Here is a 24,082-nt window from a genome sequence, read left to right on the forward strand (position 1 = left end):
TCTTTCCTACTCTTAGTTAATAACATGCATGTCTAAAATTAAGCCTCTTGTGTTGCCTTGGATTCTGTTACTTTAAATAGGCACCCACCAGATTATAATTTTTACTTGTTTGAAGATTGTTGGAGTCTGATGTTAATTTTTTTCCTGCCCCCCCCAAAAAAAAAATATCACAATGGGCAAGCTGGAAGTCAGAAACAATTATTCAGCATAGTACAATTAAATTGGCTTTTCTCCCGGCATCTTTCTTGCTACCTTTAATTATTGTTTGAGTCTGAAGTTCAAGGAAATCGTCATAGGACAAGAATTCTTTAAAAGAGAGAGAGAGACCATTGTTTTTCTAAAACAGAATAGATACTTTTCACAGTGTATTCCAAAAAAACTATTATGTAAGCTAAAATTGCTCCCTGGAAATGATGCCTACTGAGGGGGCTATCGGCTTGAAGGATAACAGTTGCTTCGATGTGAGCTAGGGTGAATAAACATCCTGACATTTCTCTCTAGGACCTGAAGCCTAATTCAATGATGGGATTATGTCTAAATTGCTAAACTGAAAATAATTACCTCAGGAATAGTTATATTGATTATGACTGAAAAGCACAGAGGATCCGCCTTCTATTTTTAGTTTAAATGTACATTCTTTGTTGAGGAAGCTGAGGGATGCATTTAGTCAACCAAATTTCTGAAAGAATAAACTGTGGTGTATGATTGTGAGGAAAGAGAAAACAGTTTGTGACCTCCAGAAGCTCTCAGCTACACAAGTTAGAAAGAAAAGATTTATATACCTGAATTAATTAATATTGGAATACTAAATTGTATGGGACTAATTACAAGTGCCTCTGAATTCAGAGTGGGAGCAAATGAATGAGTATGATAACCATGATTTAAAAGAGGTGTTAGAAATTGTATGTTAAGTCTGGAACTGAAAACTCAGTTTCAAATTCTGGCATGTGGTAAGGGTCTAAAGATACTGCATCCAAAATATTCTAGTTAGCTATCCAATTCAGTGCTTTCAACTATAAAGTTTATAGATGAAATTGGGAAAGATTACAAATTTATAACAGGAAATCAAGTTCATCATTGATTAACCAAATTAAATGTTTCTGATGATTGAAAATTACACATACATAAACGTACATATTTTGCTTCATTTCAATATTTATTTACATTCTTGAGACTATTTTGGACCTACATATGTGCAGAACAATATATCTATAGGACTTTTACTCATTTATAGTAAGCACACAGTAAGAATTGTTGAATAATGATCATGCATACACGTGTATATATGCATATATGAATAGATATAGTCATTTGAATTAGTCTCAATAAGTCAATAAAATAATTACAAGTTTGAGTTATTTATATACAATGGCCATGATTCACAATATTGATGATCTTTTCTCACAGAAAAATACATACATACACTTTAAAAAGAAAGGTTTTGAATTAAAAAAGCGATAGATACCTTTTGTATCTATTGTAAAAATTTTCAACAATACTGAAATATGAGAAAAAAGGTGGAAGACTTTCATGTTTTTCTAAAGCGCAGACATGTATACAGCTTATTTTCAACACAATAAGATCATACTATATGTTTTTCTTTCTTGATTTTTCCATTCAATTATATATTACATAATTGTTTCCTATCAGGGCAACCTCATCGCTAGCATTGCATTGTATAGATATACCAGAATTTTTTTAGAATGTTTATTTATTTTTGATAGAACTCACACGAGAGCAGGGGAGGGGCAGAGACAGAGGGACACAGAGGATCCGAAGGGGGCTCTGTGCTCACAGCAGAGAGCCAGATGTGGAGCTCCGGCCTATGAACCGTGAGATCATGGCCTGAGCTGAAGTTGGACACTTAACCTACTGAGCCACTCAGACGCCCCTAGATATACCAGAATTTATGCAACCATTTCCTCCTGGTGGATATAGAATTGTCTCTCCTTTTTTAATATCACGAATAGCGTTTCAGGGAATATCACTGCACGTATATCATTTGTGTGTTTTTATAGGAGAGATTCTGAGAAGCAGAATTGATGAATCAGAAGGTATGAGTGTTCTAAATTTTGATAAAAACTACACATTTGAATTCTTGTATTCTTGTATTCTCAACCTTCGGTTAGTAAGAAGGAATACAGCCAACCAAGGAAAATGTTTTCTATAGAAAACATCTTACTAAAATATCTTACTCATCCAATGGACCCTGATTCTAGGGGACAGCCTGCCTTGCCCCCCTGAGGCTCTAGTGGCATAACACTGTCACCTCCTTAAGAGACGGCCCTGGGATTTTTTCCAGAATATGGAATTATATATTTCTTTCCTATTAAATTTAGGATATGGTTTTTTTTTTTTTAAGTGAAAGGGAACTTAGAGATTAACCCCCTAATATTTGGGGCATACTTTTATTTGCAAGTAAAAGAAATAACTCCAACTGGCTAAAACAATAAAAGGAGTGTAATTGGCTTACATTCACTGACAAATGACAGATATTGGGCAGGCTTCCTGTGTGATTTGCTCCAGGGTTCATGATATGATTTGCTTTTTAGAATTTCTCTTGGCTCTGCCCTTTTCTGTATGTTGGCTTCATCCTTGGCCTGGCCTTCCTTACAGGGAGGGCGACCAGCAATTCTAGGGACTGAATACTTCCTTATTTCTATCCTGAATCCCACACTAATTAGACCAACTTGGGATAACTGTCCATCCCCGAATCAATATCTCTTACAAGGCAAATAGGTCCACAAACCCTCAACCTAGAGCTAAGTGTAAGGCCAATCCCACCCAAACAATATGAATGCTACGTAGTAAGGGAGGAGGGGAATGGATGCTGATTAAACAACCACTTCTTAGGGAGGAACTTCCTTTCCTCTTGCCTCAGGTTTCCACAGAGAAGAACTTCTAAAGAAGTAACCCCTTCCTTACTCCTCCCCTGACTGGTGGATACTAAATTCTGGCATTCATGTTCATTTCTCCACTGGATAGAGCTAATCTAATGAAAGGTTGCAAGCACTGGAGATTTAGCTATTTTTTTTTTCTTCCTGGAGTTTAAATGGGACAGCAATACTGGGATAAATGTGGATCCTTTGCAGGCTCAAATATCCCCTGCTGTGTGCTGTGCTAGGGTCTGGCATAGGGGAGGAGGAGGTTAGAGGGACAGGGAGTAAATTAGCAGTAAGGCTTTTTGTCCACAGGTCTAAATTTCTCTCTTCTAATCAGCTTTATTGATAATAGAGTCTGTATTTTGTTCTCTACCTCTTGGTGTCCTGTGTCTTTACTTCTCAATTGGTTCTGATCTTGAGGCAGAGAGACGAAGTTGCTTATTGACCTTTTAAAACCCAATATTGCACCATTTCAGGTTCTGGTCTTTTTGAGGCTTTTCCTTCCCATGGATGGAAACACCTGAATGTGATTTTCCAGGCCTATTCTTACCCCAGTTTCTGCTTCAAATCTAGACCTTCTACCCAATCTAGTCCCTGCATTTTCTATGTAGAATTTGTTATTATGCTTATGTTATTGGAATTGGGCTTCTGTCTTATATGCGAAGTCACTCTCTCTTGATGAGCCCTAGGTCCCATGTATGTTGGGTCCAACTTTGGTAACCTAGGTCTCCAGTTCCTTTTTCAGACTGGACCTTGGCCAGTTCCCCTCTATGTTATTTTCCTAGGGCTGCTGCAACAGATTACCATAAACTTGGTTACTTAAAAGAACAGAAATTGATTTCCTCAGTTCTTGAGGCCAGAAGGTCAAAATTAAGGTACCAGCAGTGCTGGTCCCTTTGGGAGGCTGTGAGGGAGAATCCAGTTCATGACTCTCTCCTGGCTTCAGGGGTCTCCAGGGAAATCTTGGCATTCCTTGGTTTGTGGCAACATCACTCCAATCTCTGCCTCTGACTTCACATGGTCTTCCCTTCTGTGTCTATAAGGACATCAGAATTGGATTTAGGATCTACACTGAATCCAGAAGCCCTCATCTTGAATCCTTAACTTTTTTTTTTTTTTTAAGAGAGCTCCATGCCCAATGTGGGGTGGGGCCTGAATTTACAACCCTGAGATTAAGAGTCAGATGCTTCAGGGCACCTGGCTGGCTCAGTCAGAAGAGCATGCAACTTTTGACCTTGAGGTCGTGTCCCCATGTTGGATATAAAGATTACTCAAATAAATAAAAACTTAAAAAAAGAAAAAGGTGCTTGTGGATCGGTTGGTTAAGTGTCTGACTCTTGGTTTTGGCTCAGGTCATGATCTCTCAGTTTGTGAGACTGAGCCCCACGTCAGGCTCCACGCTGATAGTACAGAGCCTGCTTGGAATTCTCTCTCTCCCAATCTCTCTGCCCCGCCCTCCTCACTTGCAGTCTCTTTCCTTCTCCCTCTCAAAATAAATAAATAAACTTAAAAAAAAAAAAAAAAGAGTCGGATACTCCACTGACTGGGCCAGCCAGGCACCCTGAGATCTTTGAATTCATTACATCAGCAAAGACCCTATCTCCAAATAAGGTTATACTCACAAGTAACAGAGATTAGGACTTGGACATATCTTTTGGGAAGACACAATTCAACCCATACACCCTCTTCACTTTTTAGTCCACCTGGAGAAACTGACTCCTGTGACTTCCTGAAGCTCACTGCTTGCACAGACTTCTGAATGCTGCCTGCATTGGAGCCTCCCTTCCGCTCTCCTTTTCAACAACTAAATCTTATGACCCCTTTTGTTTACTGTCTAGACACCATCTAGGGATGTGGCTCACCTTGAACGCCAAGTTTGACTGCCAAACTCCAACCATCCTATTATCTGAGCACAGACTCAGGGTCCACCCCACCCCATCACTCCGCTATTTATCATACATCACTGAGTGTGTCCATGGCTAGGGTCTAAAATCCCCACTGCTGCATATGATTATAATTGGTCATGTCCTGCTGTATTCTGAGGTGCTACCCAAGAAGCACTAGACCTCTTAGAAATCTCATTAAGAATTTCAAATATTTAGTGGGGTGCCTGGGTGGCTCAGTCAGATGAATGTCCAACTTTGGCTCAGGTCATGATCTCACAGTTTGTGGGTTCGAGCCCTGTGTTGGGCTCTGTGCTGACAGCTCAGAGCATGGAGCCTGCTTCAGATTCTGTGTCTTCCTCTCTCTCTGCCCTTCCCCCACGCATGCTCTGTCTCTGTCTCTGTCTCTCTCTCTCTCTCAAAAAATAAGCATTAAAAAAGTAAAAAAAAAAAGAAAAAAAGAAAAAAGAATTTCAAATATTTACAATAATATCCAAGCACTAGTTTTCTGATGCCATAAATTCTGTTGAAGTAAAATAATGAGGTATTGTACATTAAAATATTTAGCTCAATGCCTAGTACATAGAAACAACACCTTCCATCTATTCTATACTTTCTGTGTACCATGCATGAGGCTAAGCATATATCTTATCTCCTTTAAACTTTACAACAACCCTATTTTGATCTCTATTGTACAAATAAGAAAATTAAAACTTAATAACCTTAAGCAAGTTGTCTTACAGGCAAGGAAGGAAGAAGTGAGATCGGAACACAGGCAGTGTGACTCTGGAGGCTGTCCCCTTCACCAGCACACCTAACTGCCTCAAAAAAAGCCAGATGAAAAATGAAAATTGAACAAGATTTTTGCAAGAATTTAAATCAGTTCTTGTCAGTCAACTAAAATGATTGGAGCTTTGGAATTGCAACATTTTGAAACATAGAATGCAATTAAAAATTGCCATGTATCTTTTGGCTATTTTTTCTTTTTAAATAGACTTTATTGAAGTATAATTTACATATATGAAAATGCACCCATCTTAAGAGGATAATTCAATGAGTTTTGACAAATGTATGTATCTGTGAAATGACCACCATAATCAAGATATAAGATTTTTCCTGGGTGCCTGGGTGGCTCAGTAGGTTAAGCGTCTGACTTCAGCACAGGTCATGATCTCACGGTTCGTGGGTTCCAGCCCTGCATCGGGCTCTGTGCTGATAGCTCGGAGCTTGGAGCCTGCTTCAGATTCTGTCTCCTTCTCTCTCTGCCCCTCCCCCGCTTGTACTCTGTCTCTCTCTCTCTCAAAAATAGATAAACATTAAATACATATATATATTATATTTATATTTATATTTATATATAAAATATATATACATATATATATAATATATAAGATTTTTGCATCCTCCAAAAACTTCCCTTGTGCTCTTTTGTGGTCAATTCCCTACCCCACCCTACCCCTGACCCCAGGCTGCCATTGATCTGCTTTCTGCCCATTTTAGAACTTCATATAAATTCACGAATACACTATGGACTCGTCTGGATCTGGCACCTTTCGTTCAGCATATTTTTGACAATCGGCACCTGGTTGCATGTACCAGTAGTTCATTCCTCGTTACTAATGAGTAGTAACTAATGGTGTGAGTATATCACACCATATTTATCCATTCACCTGATGATGGACATCTGGATTATACATCTGTCAAAAGACAAAAACCAGTCATTTGAGCAGGAAAATGTAATATAATTGTTGACTAGTAAAAGGTGGTTAATGATGTAAAGGGGTAAAAGAGGAACCAGAAGTAGTAAGCAGGGTGAAGGACAGCAGACTCAGGAGGAGGCCCCTCACAAGGCTTTGATTCTGACCTCTTTGAAAACAGGGTGCCTGATTCTTCCTATTGATATTCCCCCAAATCACATTTACATATATGCTCTTTTGGCTGCAAGTGCCAGAATTCTAATTTAAATTAGCTTAGGCATAAAAGTCAAATTCATGATAACAATACAGGATGCTTGCTCTGTCTTCTGTGATCTGTCAGCCTCATTCTTCTCTCTTACCATCTTTCTTCATATAATAGAAATGTGACCACTGATACCTCCTGAGATGTTCAGCTTACAACGTTGGTCACCTGCAGAGAGACCACTTCAACTCTCTGGGCCCCAAGCCCAAGATCAATGGCAAATGGCTCATTGGCCCAGGTTGGGCCACAAGCCTTCTAGATCAGTCAGCTGTCGTAGAGAGGAGGGAGAAATGTGTATGTGAAGTTATATCATATCATTGTAGCTTCTGAGAGAACAATTTGGATGGAATGAAGGAAAAGGGCTCTCGGAAGAAGAAGGCAATCCTGAGGAAACAATTACATATAAATCTACTATCGTATTATTGGGGGAAAAAAGTGTGAAAATACGACTAGATGATGAATAGGAACTAATGTTGTATATTTTATGTGACGTAAAGGGAGAAAAGAAGTTCTGGCAATTTCACTGAGAAAGTAAGGAGACATTCATGTGAAACTTCAGATAAACAGACATAATCAAAATGTCAACAAATATTATGCCTCATTTACTTTCAGTACTTCAGTAAAAAAAAAAAATGAAGCAAAATGACAATGTTAATATTAAAACTAGGTGATAAGTATATGGAAGTTCATTATTCTCAGGGCGCCTGGGTGGCTCAGTCAGTTAAGTGGCTGACTTCAGCTCAGGTCACGACCTCGCGGTCCGTGAGTTAGAACCCCGCATCGGGCTCTGTGCTGACCGCTCAGAGCCTGGAGCCTGTTTCAGATTCTGTGTCTCCCTCTCTCTCTGACCCTCCCCCGTCCATGCTCTGTCTCTCTCTGTCTCAAAAATAAATAAACGTTAAAAAAAATTTTTTTTTAAAGAAGTTCATTATTCTAGTCTGGTTATATTTGAAAATTTTTCATTATATAAAAAGAAGAAAAAATTATCAAATTCCAAAGTGGATCACTAAAAAGAAGTAAGCAGCATACAAGAGAAAGATTAGTCAACTCAGATAAAGAGATTTCAGAGCACTATAGATATTAGAAGTGAAAAGGCCTTTAAGATCCTACAGCGCAGTCTTTCAGGCTTCACTCCTAGTTCTGCCACTAACAATGTATGTTTTGGGTAAATCACCAAAATTCTGTAAGAGTCACATATTTTTATTCGTAAAATGAGAAGACTGGCTTAGCTGATCTCAAATATTCTGTGTCAAACTCACTCAAAGCTAGGTAAACTAGCATTCAGGCATCAATCCATGAGGTAACTAGAAGAGTGTAAAAACGTGAATCAACCCTACTCCCCTGGCATTCAGGGTTCTTCATGCTCTGGAGCCAAGTGAACTACGGTCCTCTAGACACTCCCTCCCCCCCTCAACATACTTACACATTTTTTACCCCAGTCATTTCTTCTGTGCCTGGAATGTCCCCCTTCCCATCTCTAACTCATGACATCCTATTGCTTTTGTAAGACCCATCTCAAATATTATCACTTTCATAATAATATCTTATTGAATTCCTTAATAAGATTTGACATTTCTGCTCAGTAAATCCTATGTTGCTTCTTGAACTTGTCATGTGGAATATACCATATTTTACTTTTTATCTATTTTTGGTTATTTATTTGAGAGAGAGAAAGAGAGAGCATGGTGGGGGGGGGACAGAGAGGGGCAGAGGGAGAGGGTGAGAGAGAATTTTAAGCAGACTCCACACTGTCAGCCCAGAGCCCAATGGGGGGCTCAATCTCACCACTGTGAGATCAGGACCTGAGCGGAAATCAAGAGTCGGACACTTAACTCACTGAGTCACTCAGGTACTCCTCTATTTTTGGTCTTTTAATTATTTTTGAAAATTATTTTCCTTTCTACTAGACTATAAACTCCTGAAGAGGAGGGATTATGTCTTTTTAAATTTCATATTCTCAAAGCATTAGCACAATAACTTACACAAAAGGAAAATTAATAATATCGAATTCATTATAAAAGGTAAAAACAGATTTATGCAAAATTGTGAGTCAGCTATTTTCCTACCAAGCTCTTATTGGCATAAACTACCCTTTTTCTAAAACTATGATGAGAGAATATGATTACCAATTTTCCAAATCAACTTCTGCAGTGATAAGATTTTCCCAGAAAGCAAAAACCCCGACAGAAGAAAATGTCACTCAGGATTTCCTTTTGTTGGAATTGTGATTATTTGGCATGTTTTGTGCTACTTAAAGGTTAAAGTTGGGATTATTGCCTCTACTGTAGGTTCTTAATTCAGGCAGCAAATACGCAAGAGACAATGGCAGAATGGAAGGCAATGCTCTAAGTATCTGGGTAATGATTTGTTATCTCTGATGGATTCTGGTAATTCCTTAAATGGAGGGCATGATTTATGCTTGGAGTAGTGAACTCCACTAAGGTCCGCTGTCCGCAGAAAGCTAAAGAATGAGTAATTGAGCACTGCTAACCTGGTCGTGTAGAGTGATTCTGGTTATTAGTAAAATGCGGTCCAATGAATGTCTGCGGCTCTGAAGTTACTTTAGCAATTCCTTCTGTTTTGGTTTTGTGTATGTGTGGATGGCCTGGTGGAGGTGAAGAAAGGTACTGATAAGGGTTGTCTCAGCATGGGAAGAGGTATACGATCCCTCTCCTCCTCAATACAATTTAAATATTTTGGATGACTTATTTCAAGTCATTTTTATTTGTTTAGTGAAATCATATCTATGTCATTATTTTACAGGAAAATATGTATGCAATGATATATAGTTATTCTTGATTATCCTTTTATTTCATTGCAAGTTAATGCAGAATATACCTATACAGTGTAATTCTGAAGTGGTAATTAGGAATGCATGCAGGTAGGGGCACCTGGGTGGCCTAGTTGGTTAAGCGCCTGACTTTGCTCAGGTCATGATCTCACAGTTCATGGGTTCCAGCCCCCGTCGGGCTCTGTGCTGATAGCTTGGAACCTGGAGCCTGCTTCGGATTCTGTCTCCCTCCCTCTCTGCCCCTCGTCGGCTCACACTATGTCTCTCTCTCTCAAAAATAAACATTAAAAAAAATGTCTTAAGAAAGGAATGCATGCAGGTATTTTCAAATTAGAGTTTAATTTTGTAATGTGTGACTCTTGGAAGCTTTGGGAAAGATTTTAGAGATTTTGTCTATTTTGATGGGATTTATATATCATAATTGAATAAATTCTGTTCGGATTTCTATTTTTTCATCTTAAAGATATTAATGCAGGGCTTACAAGCTCCTAAATCCATTGCTTTTCTTTCTTTTTTTTTTTTCTAAGCAGGCTTCACACCCAGCTTGTAGCCTAACATGGGGCTTGAACTCACCACCCTGAGATCAAGAGCTGGGTTAAGACCAAGTCCGATATTTAACCAAATGAGCCACTCAGGTGCCCCTACTTGCTTTTCAAGTGAACAAAAAATGACATCTCTCTTGGCTAGTGGAAATGGTAAATTAGTTTTCTCTCTTTCTTTCTTTTTTAATGTTTATTTATTTATTGTTGAAAGAGAACGGGGGAGGGGCAGAGAGAGAGGGAGAGAGGATCCCAAGCAGGTTCTGTGCTGTCAGTGCAAAGCCCAATGCAAGGCTTGAACTCACGAACTGGGAGATCATGACCTGAGCAGAAATCAAGAGTCGGATGCTTAACTGAGCCATCCAAGTGCCCCGGTAAATTAATTTTCTATTGTGCTTTGTTTGATTAGTCTAGAATCTAATATTCTGTAAGAAGCTATCACCAAAAATAGGAGAAACACACATCCCAGTGACTCCCTCTCTTTCTTATTAGTGAAATTGTTTTATGTATTTCAGTACTCTCTGTAGGAGGAAAAGCAATAATTGTATAACACCAAATTAGCATATGTTCACAAATGTTACAGATACTAAAGTTTGTATATTTTCTCATAGCATCAACAAGTTTTTTACTATCTGAATAACCTTTCTTTCATTCATTCATTTAATAAAAATAAATTAAGGGGCTTAATGGGACCAGGGTTCTTCTAGATACCAGAAATACGATGAAACACAGAGCATGACTTCTGCTCTCTGGAGCTTACAATCCAGCTAAGAAAAAAGTCATTACAAGTGCTTTGAAGAAAGTACAGGGTGCATTAGGAGCAAAAGGTCAATTACCCAGGCTGTGGTTCATTCTGATTTCTTGATTTTTCTTACATTTAAAAATTGAACAGAGAAAGTGAAGATACAGGAAAGTGAGGAAAGAAAGCTATATTAAATGATGGTATGCATGCATACATATCTTTCAGAAAAAACATTAGTCAGTCAAATAATTGAGGTCCATTCTCTCAGTCTACCTCCCTGGAAGGGAGTGGTATTCATGATGCCCCCCACCTCTCACTATGCCCACCTTATACCCAAACCCTTAGAGTAGGGACTGGTACGGAAGGAATGACAATGTGGAAATGGAATCCACTGGGTTTTTCACCTTTCAAAGGAATAAAACCCGGTTAGTGAACTCCTGAGTGGAAATCAGAGGGAAGAGCAGGGTAAGAAAGCCATGGCCTTGTGAGGAGCAGAGTTCAGGGTCTAATTCTTGTTGCCTTATCAGTCGCTGATTATACCTGCAGGGAGAGCTGATTATATCAACTGAGTACAGCGCTGGGGAACTGGAATGCCTTGGCTACTTTACATTGACCTGGAAAATGTCAGGGTAAATTACAGAAGGGGAGCGGAGAGTAGGTAATCGTCCTTTTAGAAGTCTCAACGCTTTGTGGATATTAAGTTGTCACCAATTCACTAAGGATGGCTTGTGGATGGGGTGAGGGCTGAGGGCAAGATTCAAGGATTAAGGTCTTAAAACGAGACAGGCATCTGCACCCGCCGCAGTTTAAAAGATGTTAATGGTCCAGGCCGTTGTGGGAAATGATCTCAGACCAGCTGGAACCTTCCCCAAAGCCGCATTGTTTTTTCTTTTTAATTAGGATAGGTAGCATCTCCTTTAGAAGACAGAATCCTGCTCTGCGGCTAACCCCTCCAGTTGGCGGGCGGAGGCCAGCAGGCGTGTGTGCGGCCGCCCCCAGCGCCGCGGCCCCGGCTGGCGGGCATGAATCCTGCGCGCGCCAAGCGCTCCCTTGGAGTCCACGGGGCGCGCGCGCGCACACGGCCGAAGCGCGCGCTCCTGCACCTCGCGAGCGCGCTCCCCCCTCCTTCCCTTCCCGCCCCACGCGCAGGTCTTCGGCGCCCCCGCCCTCCCCGCGCTCCCACAGCCAGAACGCCGCTCAGCTGACCGGCGGGCGCCAGACGCCTCGGCTTCCAGTTCGCAAGCGCAGCTACGGCGGTGCGAGCCTCTCACGCCGACACTCCCCCTGCGCGCCCCTCCCCCACCCTGGACCGGCTTCGGGACCGACTGAGCGCGAGCTCGCGGCCGCTTCTCGGGCGCCGAGCGTGGAGCGAGGCTGCGGTGACGAGCGGCGGCTGCGCGGCCATGGGCGCGCCGGTGTCGCCCTAGGACAGGCGCGCGGAGACCGCAGCCTAGGCAGCGAGCCTTCCCGAGCGGCGGCGGCGGCGGCGGCAGCAGCGGTAGCGGCAGGAGCAGCTCGGCCGGGATGAGCGGCGCGGCGCCCGGCCCCGGCTCGGGCTCCTCCCCGGCCGCCTGCCGCTTCGCGCACTACTTCGTGCTCTGCGGGATCGACGCAGACAGTGGGCTGGAGCCCGACGAGCTGGCGGGTAAGGCCGGGCTGCGGCGGCGCGGGGGTCCCCTCAGGGACGCGAGGGACGCTGCGGGGACGCGCGGGAGGCGGGTTCTAGACAAAGTCGGCTCCCGGCGGCGCCCGCTCTCCATCCGGACTGGCGCTCGGGCGGCGATTTAATGACATTGTTATTTATTCCGCGTGCAGGGTGCGCTGCTGAGCCCGCGGGCGTCCTGCTGCTGAGGGCGCTCGCCTAGGGCTTTCGCCTCCCAGGCGCGGGGTTATTAATAACGGGGGCGGGGGCGGCCCCTAGGGCACGGCCCCCACCCCGCACGCAGGCCCCCTCACCCGCAGCTGCTCGCGGAGGCGGCGGGTGAGTCACCGGGCGCACTAACTCCCCGGCCTTGCTGCGATCCCGTGCATCCTACCTCCCTCCGCCTGGCTGCGAAGTTTCAGCCCTGGCACGTGACGCGGCGCTCAGACCCCTTCGGGGGAGGCGGCGACAGAGACCGCTGGGCGGCGGGCGTCGCGTCCACTGAGGCGGTGATGGCCCGCTGGGCGAGTGCAGGCAGGAGGCTGGTTGGACTTAACATCCTTGACTGTGTCGGGTCTGCGCCGCTTCCCGCCTCGCGTTCTGCGATGACGGTCGACTCACCTTTTGGAATCCTGTCTATTTGGCAGTGTCACGGGAGCTGGCGAGGACCTTTGGACGCTCGGGACTCGGCACGACGCTTTGTTGACACTGCCTACGCTGTTTCTGAGTTTAGTAGTTGGACATTCTCCCCTCAGTTGGGTGCACCGTGTGTTACTGCCTGGCTTTTCTTGGAGGAGCATCGTTGCCTTCTTTTTACTTATTTGATGGCGCAGTGCAGGGCTGAGCTGGGAACCGATACTGGGAAAGGGGCCGTTAAAGGATGATTGTGTTGAGGGGGGGCGGGAGGGATGAGTGCGCAGTGTTGAGAGGAGGCCGTGGAGGAATGACCGATTTCATTTTTCACGCTCCTTTATGCTTGCCTTCTTGGGATCTAAATCTTGGTTTTTTGTTGTTGTTGTTGTTGCTAATGGGTGACACAAGTGACATCTATCGCCTGAACTTTATCTGTGTCAGTGTCAAACACTTAGCTCATAGCCTTTCAGAACAGCTTGCTTTGGACATAGCATGCCTTATTGATTGCACTAATGTGTATTTTTGTTTTCTCTTTTACTTTTTTGGGAGTAGGAGAGGGGATTCAGAACAATGTATTAAATAATAAACAAACTAGACAAAAGTGTTCAGCTGTAAGGTCCACTACTGATCAACTCGTGTCTTAGCTAAGACAGTATCTTTTAAAGCCAGGCTCACAACAAAACATTTTCAACAAAAACTCTAAGTCTAGTTTTAGTTAAAGATTTTTTGGAAAAGAGGGATGAGTACCAGGTTTTTCTGTATGTGTAATTATATAGTCATGTTGTTTCTTCAATTAAAATTTCATGTACATATTAAGAATGGCTTTGTTAAGTGATAATGAAGTTAGAAAACATGTCTGCAGAGAGATTTGGAGAGATTCCTCTTTTGGGATTGAAGGGATTATTTTATTTTTCTAGAATCTTTTCTTCCCTAAACTTCGTAATCGTTTGTGGTACTGGATCACTTGGAGGCCTTTTGTCAGTAGTGATGATGAAAGGAAAAAGCCTGTATTTTTTCCTTATCTGTTTCCAATCTATATGCCTAGTAAAGCTAAAACACCTGTAGATGGGGCCTGGGACTCTTCAGGCACAGTGCAGATGGCTTTAATAAAATTAAGTAGTAAAAAATTAATTTTTAATTCATTTTTTAGACACCAACTGGCTTCTCATTTTGCAGTATTATTCATGAGTGTGGATGATTGAGATTTCTGCCCCTCATAATATTTGGCGTTTTGAAGTACTAATCACTTCTGCCTGATAATATTTCAGTACAATGATTCATTCACCAAATAGTTTTGAAAGCCTTAAGGTGTGGATTGTGTTATAGGCACTGGGGACAGCTATGAACAAAGCAGTCAAAAATCCCTGCCGTCATAGTGCTTACATTCTAGTGTAAACAAAGAATGAAAATACAGAGTGCCAGATGTCAGTGAGTGCTATGAGGAAAAATACAGCAGGGAAGTGAGACTAGGGTAGTGCCAGCACAATGGTGGGATGGTGGGGTTGCAGACTTTAAATAAGATGGTTAGGGAAGGCCTCAGAAAAGGTGATCTTAGAACAGAGCCATGAGGGAGATGAGGAAGCAAGCCATGAGGATTGTCTTGGGGAACAGCATTGCAGACAGTACATGCAAAGATGAGGTGGGAGAGTGCCTAGTTTGTGCAGGTAACTGTAGGGACGCCAGGGTGGTTGGAGCTAAGTGGGGAGGAAAGTAGTAGATATGATCATAGAGAAAGGGTAGGGAGATTGTGTAGGGTCTAACAGACAATTGTTGAGCTTTTACTCTGAGATGGAAAACTACCAGGAGGTTTTGAGCAGTGGAAAGATAAGATTGGAAAGATTTGATGCACTCTCTGAAAGGATTGCGATGGCTCTCTTGTTGATTAGACTATGTCAAGGGCAAGGTTAGAAGCAGACCAGTTAGGAGGCTCTTTTTCATTATTTGAGGTGGGAGGTGTTGGTGGCTTGGATTAAAGCAGTAGCAGTGAAGTGGTAAGAAACTGGATATATTTTGGAGGTAGAGCCAGCAGGACTTGCTGATGAATTGGATATGGTATTCATAGTCAAAGAAAGAGATCAAAGATGATTCTAAGATTTTTGGCCTAAACAATTTTAAACATCTCTATTTACTGAAATAGAAAGATGGATGGAGAAGCAGGCTGGAGATTAGCTCAGTTTTGGATGTATTAAGTTTGAGGTACCCATTAGACATTCAAATGGAGATGTCAGGTAGGCAAGGCATCTCTCCCGCAGTCAAAATTTATATATAGACATGAGCTGAAAGCCATGAAATTGGATGACCCAAGGAGTGAGTATAGATAGAAAAGAGAAGAGGCTCAAGGACTGAATCCTGGAGATACTCCAACATTCAGAGGTGAGGAGGATGAAGAGGAAACAACCAGAAAGTGCGGCCAGTAAGATGAGAGGTAAACAAGAGAATGTAGTATCATGTTCTCAACTAACAATCTTCTTGACTGTTTGCACAGAGCTACATTTGAGGATGAGGAAACAAGGCCAGTGAGTTAGGCAAATTAGTCAGGAGGTTATTTTCTGTTTTGCTGCATTAATTTCAAAGTTAAATATAGTTAAGTTTCTATTTTACTTTTATGGAACTGATCTATTTTTATCACACTGTTTCTTAGCAAGTTGTCACCCTGCCTGTAGAAGGTCTAAGTTGACTTCTATTAAACATAAATTTTACTCATTGCTTTACAGATTTTTTTTCTTAACATATACATGTCCCTAGGATTCATGCTTTGCAGGTGGTGGGGCATTGAAATAAAATTAAGAACACAAATCATATGATGAAGTAATAGATAGACTATTACTATAGTAATAGATAGATAGACTAAGACCTTATGATAAAGTTATCAGGGCTTTAGATCGATTTTTAGACACTCCTCCCAGTAAAGGTTAGCTTTACCGACAGTGGGAAAGATTTCTTATATATATATGTGTGCGTATATGTATATATATATACGCACACATATATATATAATCATATATATATACATATATATACACATACAGATATACTGGTACTTCCTATTGTCCTTTCTTTAGCTCATCGTAGCTGTTGTGCTTTTCCTATTCATTGTATATTTTTAAAATGTACTGTATCCATAAAAAAGTCCTTTTGATATTAAAGTAGAAATATTTAAATTTTATTTAAGTATTAAATATATGAAAAGGATTTCAAATTGGTTTTTGCATAAGACAAAAGGAGGTGTAAACAGAAGTTGTTAGAATTAGTTGACATGAAGGCAGACGACATTTTGAAATTTTCTTTTATGTCTCTTACTCCCTCTAAGACCTAGCTGTAGGAATTTACATGGCTTGATTTACAGCAACAAATCTTTTAGGCAATTAGAAAAATGAAGGACCTTTATTTGAGTAACATAAATACGCAAGCCCCCAGAGGGGCCTTACGGTCTTTGCCCTCTCTCTTTCATAGAACCGTATACACAGTGTTTAATAAGTGAATGAGTATAAAGTTTACATATGAGTCCACAAATTGTGTGGTGACCAGAATATTTTAAAGCATTTCAGTGGTGGGGCACCTGGGTGGCTCAGTCGGTTGAGTGTCCAACTTTGGCTCAGGTCAGGAGCTCACAGTCTGTGAGTTTGAGTCCCGCGTCGGGCTCTGTGCGGACAGCTCAGAGCCTGGAGCCTGTTTCAGATTCTGTGTCTCCCTCTCTCTCTGCGCCTTCCCTGCTCACACTCTCTGTCTCTCTCTCTCTCTCTCTCTCTCTCAAAAATAAATAAACGTTAAAAAAAATAAAGCATTCCAATGGTAGCATAGATTCAGTTCTGCTGAGGGATACTGAAGTATGACGGGTGCAATCCCTGTCACAGGCCTTTGTTTAGATATCTTCCTCGGTGCCTCTATTTATTTTTAGCTTTGGTTGTCTTGGGTGTGGTTTCCAGAAGAGCTTTGAGGCAGTGAAGACTATGGTCTAAATTCAAATACAGTTAACCCTTGGTTAGGAGGGCTGAACCCCCCTACACAGTTGAAAACCCACATATTATCTTTTGACTCCTCTAAAACTCGAGAAAACTTACCGATAACATAGTCAACACACATTTTGTACATTACATGTATTATGTAGTGTATTCTAACAATAAAATAAGAAAGAAAAGAAAATGTTATTAAGAAATGTTATTGTAAGGAAGAGAAAATACATTTGCAGTACTATGCTGTATTTATTTTTTAAAATCTGCACGTAAGTGGACCTTCACAGTTCAATCATGTGTTGTTCAAAGGTCAACTGTACAAAATTTAGTTGAGACTGACAGTATGATGCCATAATAGTCCTGGAAGGGACCTCGGACATCATTTATCAGGGAAGAAACCAAGGCTAGAGATTAAGGACCCTCTCAAAGAACACATTTGACTGGCAGCAGACAGACAACTAGAGCCTGGTTCTTGTAGTACACTACTAGGCTCCATAGTTATTTTATTTAAGTTCAGAAAAAAGATGAGCTTGACTTGAGTTTAGCAAGCATTTCAGGCTTGCCTTTATTCCAGACTACATGTCATAGTTAAGACTGCTAAAGTATGACTTTAAAAGCAATGGCCTCATGTACAGGCTTGGGTGGGTTATAGAGCTGCCCTGATATGACCACCATTGGAGGTATCTTGGTTGTTATCTGTGTTGACATTATTAATCTTAAAAATAAAGCCGCCAAGTTATTTTACCAGGAAAAATGGGTTTATTCAGGAATAGCAGAGAATTGTAATTCAGGACATGCAAGCTACAGCAAAACCATAGGCAAGTCTGGAGAAGAAAGTAGAGTACTCCTCTTTTACAAAGGAAAGAGGGGAGTCGGGGAGGGCCTCTTATAAACACAAAGTCCATTGGAGTAAACTGGGAATTCAAAGTGTGGTGGCTTTGCAGTGTCACTGAATTGTAACAGTCTCTTATTGGGTGGGCTGTTGCCAGGCGAGGAGAAGACCTTTCTTCCTTCTGCTGAGGCAGTATTTTAGACTTGCAAGATCTCTTTCTGTTGGTTCTGCAATCGAAAAAGTGTGGACAAAGGAAGGTATGATTGTTTGTGAAACCATAATTAGAGCTGGATGCACAGGCAGAAGCCAGAGTCCAATCCTGGCCTGATACTTAGGACATCTGTGGGCTTCAGTGTTTTCATCTATTTTGAATGGGTAAATGAAGTGACTGATTTCTGAACATACCACCCCTCTCTTTCATGAGCCTGAACTTGTTTTTGAGTGAAAAAACTAAATATATCTATTTAAAAAAAATTAATTCTAGATGACATAGAGTAGACTTCACATAGTCAGTGAAGCAACTGCCTTCAGCTCAGGTCATGATCTCATGGTCCATGAGTTTGAGCCCAGCATTGGGCTCTGTGTTGACAGCTCAGAGCCTGGAGCTGCGTTGGATTCTCTGTGTCTCCTTCTTTCTCAGCCCCTCCCCTGCTCCCACTCTGTCTCTCTCAAAAATAAATAAACATTAAAAAAAATTTTTTTTAATGGCATAGTGTACAAGAACTGATATATACCACATATGCCACATGAGGACTGATTGAGAAATTAAAATTTCAGCCAGAGGGGTGCCTGGGTGGCTCATTCGGTTAAGCACCAGACTTCAGCTCAGGTCATGATCTCACGGTTTGTGGGTTTGATCCCCTCGTGGGGTTCTGTGCTGACAGCTCAGAGCCTGGGGCCTGCTTCAGATTTTGTGTCTCCCTCTCTCTCTGCCCCTCTGCCATTTGCACGTGCATGTGTGTGTGCTCTCTCTCAAAAATAAACATTAAAGAAAAATTTTAAAAATTTCAGCCACAAGGAAAGGGAAAAAAAAGGTCTATGCAGTTCCCTTTATAGGAAAGGTGCAGTTTTTTTTTTTAATTTTTTTTTAACGTTTATTTATTTTTGAGACAGAGACAGAGCATGAATGGGGGAGGGGCAGAGAGAGAGAGGGAGACACAGAATCGGAAGCAGGCGCCATCAGCACAGAGCCCGACGCAGGGCTCGAACTCACGGACCGTGAGATCGTGACCTGAGCTGAAGGCGGACGCTTAACCGACTGAGCCACCCAGGCGCCCCGGAAAGGTGCAGTTTTTAATGAGCTTTTTGAAATATTATATCAGTTCACAGACTCTCAATTACTATCTATATTGGTTCTTAGGGAGCCAGGGACCCCTGTTTGAAATCACTGTATTAGATAATCTCTAGAAGTCTGTACTAGCAGTATACGTGACACTGCCAGTTATCCACAAAATAGGCAGTGGGATCTAAGAATAATTTTTTTGGCTTAAAATTCTTCAGTAGCTTCCTTTGTATTTGGATTAAGATTCAAACTCTTTACCCTGTGTCTCAGTTTGTTCAGGCTGCTATAACAATACTATAGACTGGGTGGCTTGTAAATAACAGACATTTATATCTCACAGTTCTGGAGGCTGGGAGTCCAAGTTCAAGATGCTAACAGATCCTGTGTCTGGGGAGGGCCCTCTTCCTGGTTCATAGATGGCCCTCTTATGTGGAAGGGCTGAGAGAGCTCTCTGGGATCTCTTTTATAAGGGCATGAGTCCCATTCATGGGGGCTCCACCCTCATGACCTAACCATTTCTCACAGGCCCCATCTCCAGATACCATCACATTGGTATTAAATTTCAACACACAAATTTTGGGAGACACACAGATATACAGCACCCTGGTTTGCAAAGCTCTTCATGATCTGGTCTTTACCTACCTTTCCAGCTTTTTCTGACTGGATCATTCTTCCTGCTGTGTTGGTTTTCTTGAAGGTCCTTAAAAACAGCAAGCTGTTCTTGTCTTATGGCCTGTTCATCTTCTCTCCTCTCCCGGGAATCCTCTTCCCCTAGACCAGTATTGTCCATTATAAATATAATATGAGACACATATGTAGTTTAAAATTTTTAATAGCCACATTCAAAAAAAGGTAAAAAGAAACAGGTGATAATTAATTTTAATGGTGTATTTTATTTATCTAGGGTATTATTTGAGCATATAATCAACATGAAAATTATTGAGATATTTAACATTCTTTTTTTTCTTACTAAATCTTAAAAATCTCAAAATCCAGTGTATATTTTACCTCATATCTCAGTTTGGACTAGCCATGTTTCAAGTGTTTAATAGCCACTCGTGGCTGGCTACCCTCTTGGACAGTGTAGCCCGACATCTTGGCAAGATGTGCTGCTTCTCCTCATTCAGGTCTCTGCACAAGTGTTACCTCCTCAGAGTTGCCTTCTCAGGCCATCCTGTATAAGATAGTGTCCTTCTTTCCCCTGCTTGCCCCACTCTTGCCAGTAACCCTGCTTTATTTTCCTCATAGCACTAATGGTTCCTGGCAATATATTGTAAATGCATTTATTTACTTCACCTTCTTTCTCCTTTTGATGTTTTTATTTTTGAGAGCAAGAGAGAGCGTGAGCGGGGAGGGGCAGAGAGAGAGGGAGACACAGGATCCCAAGCAGGCTCCATGCTGTCAGGGCAGAGGCTGACCTGGGGCTCGAACTCAAGGACTGTGAGATCATGACCTAAGCTGAAATGAAAAGTTGGATGCTTCACTGACAGCCACCCGGATGTCCCATGATTAATTCTTCAAAAAGGTATTTTTCAGTTTTGGGGTGAGCTACTAAAGTTTCTTCTTTTTTAAACAATATTTATTTAGGGTACCTGGGTGGCTCAGTCAAACATCTGACTTCAGCTCAGGTCATGATCTTGGGGTTCGGGAGCTCGAGCCCCACATTGGGCTCTGTGCTGACAGCTCAGAGCCTGAAGCCTGCTTCAGATTCTGTGTCTCCCTCTCTCTCTCTCTCTCTCTCTCTGCCCCTCCCCCACTCACACTCTGTCTCTTTCTCTCTCTTTCAAGAAAATGAATGAACATTAAAAAAATTTTTTTTTAAATTTTTTTTTTGACGTTTATTTATTTTTGAGACAGAGACAGAGCATGAACAGGGGAGGGGCAGAGAGAGAGGGAGACACAGAATCTGAAACAGGCTCCTCCAGGCTCTGAGCTGTCAGCACAGAGCCCGACGGGGGGCTCGAACCCACGGACCGTGAGATCATGACCTGAGCCGAAGTCGGACGCTTAACCGACCGAGCCACCCAGGCGCCCCCAAAAAAATTTTTTTTAAAGTATTTATTTATTTTGAGAGAGAAGGAGCTCAAGCAGGGGGAGGAGCAGAGAGAGAGGGGAGAGAGAATCCCAAGCAGGCTCCAGGCTCTGAGCTGTCAGCACAGAGTCCAGTATGGGGTTTAGTCCCTCAAATCATGAGATCATGACCTGAGCTGAAATCAAGAGTCAGATGCTTAACTGACTGAGCTACCCAGGCGCCCCTAGAATTTGTTAGCCTATTAGTTCTCTCTTGACATAAACTGTGATGAATAAATGAATAACCTTTTTTTAAAAAACAGCTTTATACAAACAAGTATGCAGGTATTAGCAAGGTTTTTTTGCTCGTTTTTGTTTTTTAAGCATATAACATGTCTTATTTATTTAAAAACTAATGCCAGGTGATGAGCACATAAATGGTGGCTAGTGTTTATGAAATTTTAGAAAGTGGTTGTACTAAAGATCAGTTGTAGCTTCCATTGTGATTTTAGAGGAATATCTTAGGAAATTGCGTTCATAGTTTCCTTCTTCACGAGCATCCCATATCAGTTTTGGATATGGTCAGCCAGGACAGTTTCTTTGTTTCTCTAAAGTTTTTGTCTTTATTGTAACCTGCATAATGTTCTGTTCCATCTAAGACTTGACTTGTTGAAATGGCACCATGTAATGACCAAAAACTTGCAGTAAGACTGTCTTTTCCTCTTTACTTTTCAAACAAAATGAGTGTAAGGAGCTAAGAAGTGAGAATTCTAGGAATAAAAGTGGAAGTATTTTATATGCTGCTGGAATAGCACATCATGAGGATAAAAACATGAAACAGTTGCTTTCTTAGACATCCCTGAGCCTTTTCCAAGAATCCGTGACTTCGACTAACTTTATTCTAAATTAAATATTATAACTGTTCTAGTTAACATGAACATTTTGAGTTAATACCTTACATTTTTTTTTTATAAACTTCTATATGTCACTGGTACAAAGCTATTTTTGAAATAATGTTTTCTCTAAATGACTTTCAAAGATATGTGTTAGCATTAAGTCGGAAGGCGCTCTAGGAAGTCACCTTTATACAATGAAGCTATGAAAATAGCTAACATTTATGGAGTCATGAATTGTGGTTGGTGATTTATAAGCATTATTTTTAGTCTTCGTAATAACCTGAAGGTATCATTTCCCTCATTTTATAGATGAGGAGGCTGAGGTTCAGTGAGGTGTTCCCCAAACTCACAGAGACCAAAAACTGGGATGTATCCCAGCCTCTCTGACTCCAGCATATGCCTCTTCCACTGTGCCTTGCTGCTTCTCCAAATCATCTAGACCAGCTATCCTCAACTCCTAGGTGGTGACATATTAGTGGGCCTGTCTTTTCTGAGCTGAGTCACAGTAATTATTAACAGTAGTTGAAATACTGAGGCTGTAAATGATACGTTTAAAAATAAGTGGAATGAAAAAAAAAATAAGTGGAATGGATTCAAGGTCTTCCCTCTAATGACGCCATTCTCTCTCAGTTCCATTCTTATGTGCTTTTTTGGATGGAAGAGAAAGAGGTGGCATTTTATGCACCACGACAGTCATTGTGTATAGCCAACACATAATGGGAAATATGTGTAGTTAATGCTGCTGCTAAGCTACTGTTACTGATGAGCTGTGAATAGTTTTCACATGTTCGTACTCTCTTAGGAATACCACTACAAAAGTATTCTTACTTGCTTTCCTTCCCTGTAGATTAAAAAAAATTTTTTTTGTTCATAATCTGAGGACATACATGGGAGTATGTTTTTCAACACTTAGGCTGATCTAGACTACTAGATACTTGTAATTTCAGCTCTGCTGTGAGGACCAGCATGCTGAATACTTCGGTATTGGTCTAAACTGTGAAACCCAGTTTAAAGATATTTTTCAGTAGTCTGTCTAGATCTCAGAGGCCTTGTGATGTCAATCCATCTGTTTTATGTAATTTTCTCCTGGTCAAACCTGGAGAATCGGGTTTCTGCTTTGAAGAGCATGTTTTCTTGCCCTTTCCTGTCGTCCTTTTTTCTGAGTACAGTACATTCTTATAGTCATTTATTAACACAGGGAATTTTTCTATAGTTTGAGGAAACATGGTAGAAGTGATACATAAGGTTCTGAGAGTCTTAATTCTTCTGTACAGTTTGGCATAAATTTGCTCAGACCAGGCTTTTTGTACCTTCCCCGCACCCCCCCCCCCCCCATCCTTTCTACAAAGATCGCCCTTTCACCTTAGTCCTTATGAAGTCACTACCTATTGCTTTTTTGGTTGTCTCTTTATATGAAGAAGAAGAAATATTCTTTTTTTTTTTTTAATTTTAATGTTTTTTTAAAATTTTTTTTAATTTTTAATTTTTTTATTTTTGAGACAGAGAGAGACAGAGCATGAGCAGGGGAGGGGAAGAGAGAGAGGGAGACACAGAATCCGAAGCAGGCTCCAGGCTCTGAGCTGTCAGCACAGAGCCTGACGCGGGGCTTGAACTCACAGACCGTGAGATCATGACCTGAGCCAAAGTCGGACGCTCAACGGATTGAGCCACCCAGGCGCCCCAGAAATATTTTGATCAAAATCTCCAGTGTCATCTTGGTGAAGAGTTGTTAATGTCTAAGTAGATCTTCCAGTTACTTCATCCCAGCAGAAACTGGGCAGAGTTTCTGATTTCCCCTGGCTTTTCAGGTTTAATACTTTGTTTCTAGTGTACCTTTAGTTTCTTTCCTTTGTCTTTTCTCATCCTTCTTTGAGGAAACAGGGACAATTTGCTAAACAATATTCTTTCTGTATGCTAAATTTATATCATTTTTTTTTTTTTTTCCTTTTTGCTGTAGTTTGGGACTAAAATAGCAAGGAGGGATTATTACCTCCTAGGCAGATAAGACAGGAATTGTTTTGAAGGGGAGTAGCATCTT

General features: G+C 41.4%; 1 protein-coding gene across 7 annotated transcripts in view; it reads left to right on the forward strand.

The window, feature by feature from the left end:
- Positions 1-12,199: 12,199 nt before the first annotated feature.
- Positions 12,200-24,082, forward strand: part of DENND5B (DENN domain containing 5B) — a 187,843-nt gene continuing 175,960 nt past the window's right edge. For all 7 annotated transcript variants that reach the window (XM_058743176.1, XM_058743179.1, XM_058743178.1 and 4 more), the window contains exon 1: positions 12,200-12,441. In XM_058743176.1, the coding sequence (XP_058599159.1) occupies positions 12,321-12,441 (121 nt within the window). In that variant the 5' untranslated portion in view covers positions 12,200-12,320. The remainder of the gene's footprint in view (positions 12,442-24,082) is intronic.

This window comes from Neofelis nebulosa, chromosome 8, assembly GCF_028018385.1.
Source record: "Neofelis nebulosa isolate mNeoNeb1 chromosome 8, mNeoNeb1.pri, whole genome shotgun sequence".
Lineage (NCBI taxonomy): Eukaryota > Metazoa > Chordata > Mammalia > Carnivora > Felidae > Neofelis > Neofelis nebulosa.